This window comes from Buceros rhinoceros, unplaced genomic scaffold, assembly GCF_000710305.1.
Source record: "Buceros rhinoceros silvestris isolate BGI_N320 unplaced genomic scaffold, ASM71030v1 scaffold23461, whole genome shotgun sequence".
Classification (NCBI taxonomy): Eukaryota; Metazoa; Chordata; class Aves; order Bucerotiformes; family Bucerotidae; genus Buceros; species Buceros rhinoceros.
The window spans coordinates 15-1423 of record NW_010395144.1 but is presented as its reverse complement, the minus strand read 5'-3'; the positions used below and the strand labels follow the sequence as shown (position 1 = coordinate 1423).

Genomic DNA, 1409 nt, shown 5'->3' with positions numbered 1-1409 from the left:
AACCCCAAAGCCCCCAACCCCGTCCAGACCACGGCAGAGTGGGTGCTCAGGGGATGCCAAACTGGACAACCAGCTCCTCTTTGGCGTCAACGCGGATCTGGGAGAGGGCGCTGAAGGCGTAGGCAGCTATCCGGGACACCTGAGGGGCCAGAAGGGGGGACACACCATTAGCCCAGGGAAAACCCCAGCAAGACCCACCCCACCCCACCCCCCCTCAACCCAGGGAACCAGCTGGGACCCAAACTGGGATTTCTTTGCACTTTCCAGGCTTGTAGCTGCGGGGAAAAGCATTTCCCCAGCTGTGCCTTCTGCCAAGGGGCAGAGTGAAGCTGCAAATCACCTTGGAAGGAACCTGGAGCTGCTGCCAGCAACAAAAAGGGACATGGCAGGGCCAGGCTAGACCCTCGGGATGGTTTTAAGGACTCTCCGAAGCTCCAGAGCCACTATGTCACTCGTCACCTTCATCACGATGACAATTAGGGCACAGACACCACTGCAGGGGCTCTCCCAGGACCAGCCCTTCCATGCTGTGGCTTTTCAACACTGAACACGGCAACTCTCCTCTGCCGCAGAGAACACCCGGCCCAAATCATTCACTGCATTGGCGACATTCTTCCCTGGTGACACCAAACCCTCCCTCCAGCCGATCACTGCAGTTAAGCTGGGCGAGGTGGGGCCAGACACGGGCTGGAGTGGGGGCTGTGCCAGCATGTGGTGCCCCTTTCTGCTCCAAACTATCGCTGGGGTGTCAGGATTAAACGGAGATGATGAAGAAGAAATGTTTGACGCTGAGGGTGGGGAGACCCTGTCCCAGGTTTCCCCGAGAGATGGCAGAAGCCCCATGGCGGGCCCCATGTCAGGTCAGGTTGGACATTTTGGCACAGCCAGGACACTGAGAGCCACCCCTGGGACCCTCCGGAACAACGCAAACAAGCTGGAGCAGTCACTGCCACAACTCCCAGTGAATGGGGACGGCACTGCCAGGATGAGGATGCATCCGCAGTGAGCCCCGGGGGGTCCCACCTGCCCCCCAATACCCCCCCTCACCTGCTGCAGGTCTGCGAAGGGGACGGGGTCACTGGCCAGCACTTGGTGCGGCTGGTTGGTGAGAGACGGCAGCAGCGGGAGCTTCTTCCAGTGCGTCAGGGTGGTGCTCAGCATGGCCAGGCGGGTGCTGCCGCAGGGAGGAGAGGGGAGCTGCACCCCAGCACCGCCCCAGTGCCGCTCCCCGAGGTGGGAGGACCAGTGTGCTCCCGGCTCACCCACAAAAGCGCCTCTCACAGCGCCCGAGCACTGGGCGGGGAACACAGGACCCCTTTGTGCCCAGGCTCGGCAGCACCTGCCTGGGCACGGGGAGCGCAGCTCTGCGCCAGTTGACCAGCCCAAGGGCAGACCCCACTGAGGGTCTG

At 62.2% G+C, this 1409-nt stretch overlaps 1 protein-coding gene across 1 annotated transcript; it reads right to left on the bottom strand.

Moving 5' to 3' along the window:
* Window positions 1-46: 46 nt before the first annotated feature.
* Window positions 47-1174, bottom strand: LAMTOR1 (late endosomal/lysosomal adaptor, MAPK and MTOR activator 1; the record flags this gene model as incomplete). The annotated part of the gene is made up of 2 exons (XM_010145461.1): window positions 47-139; window positions 1048-1174. Coding segments are annotated over 2 exons (220 nt in total), but the record flags the coding sequence as incomplete, so codon positions are not given.
* Between the last annotated feature and the right edge of the window lie 235 nt (window positions 1175-1409).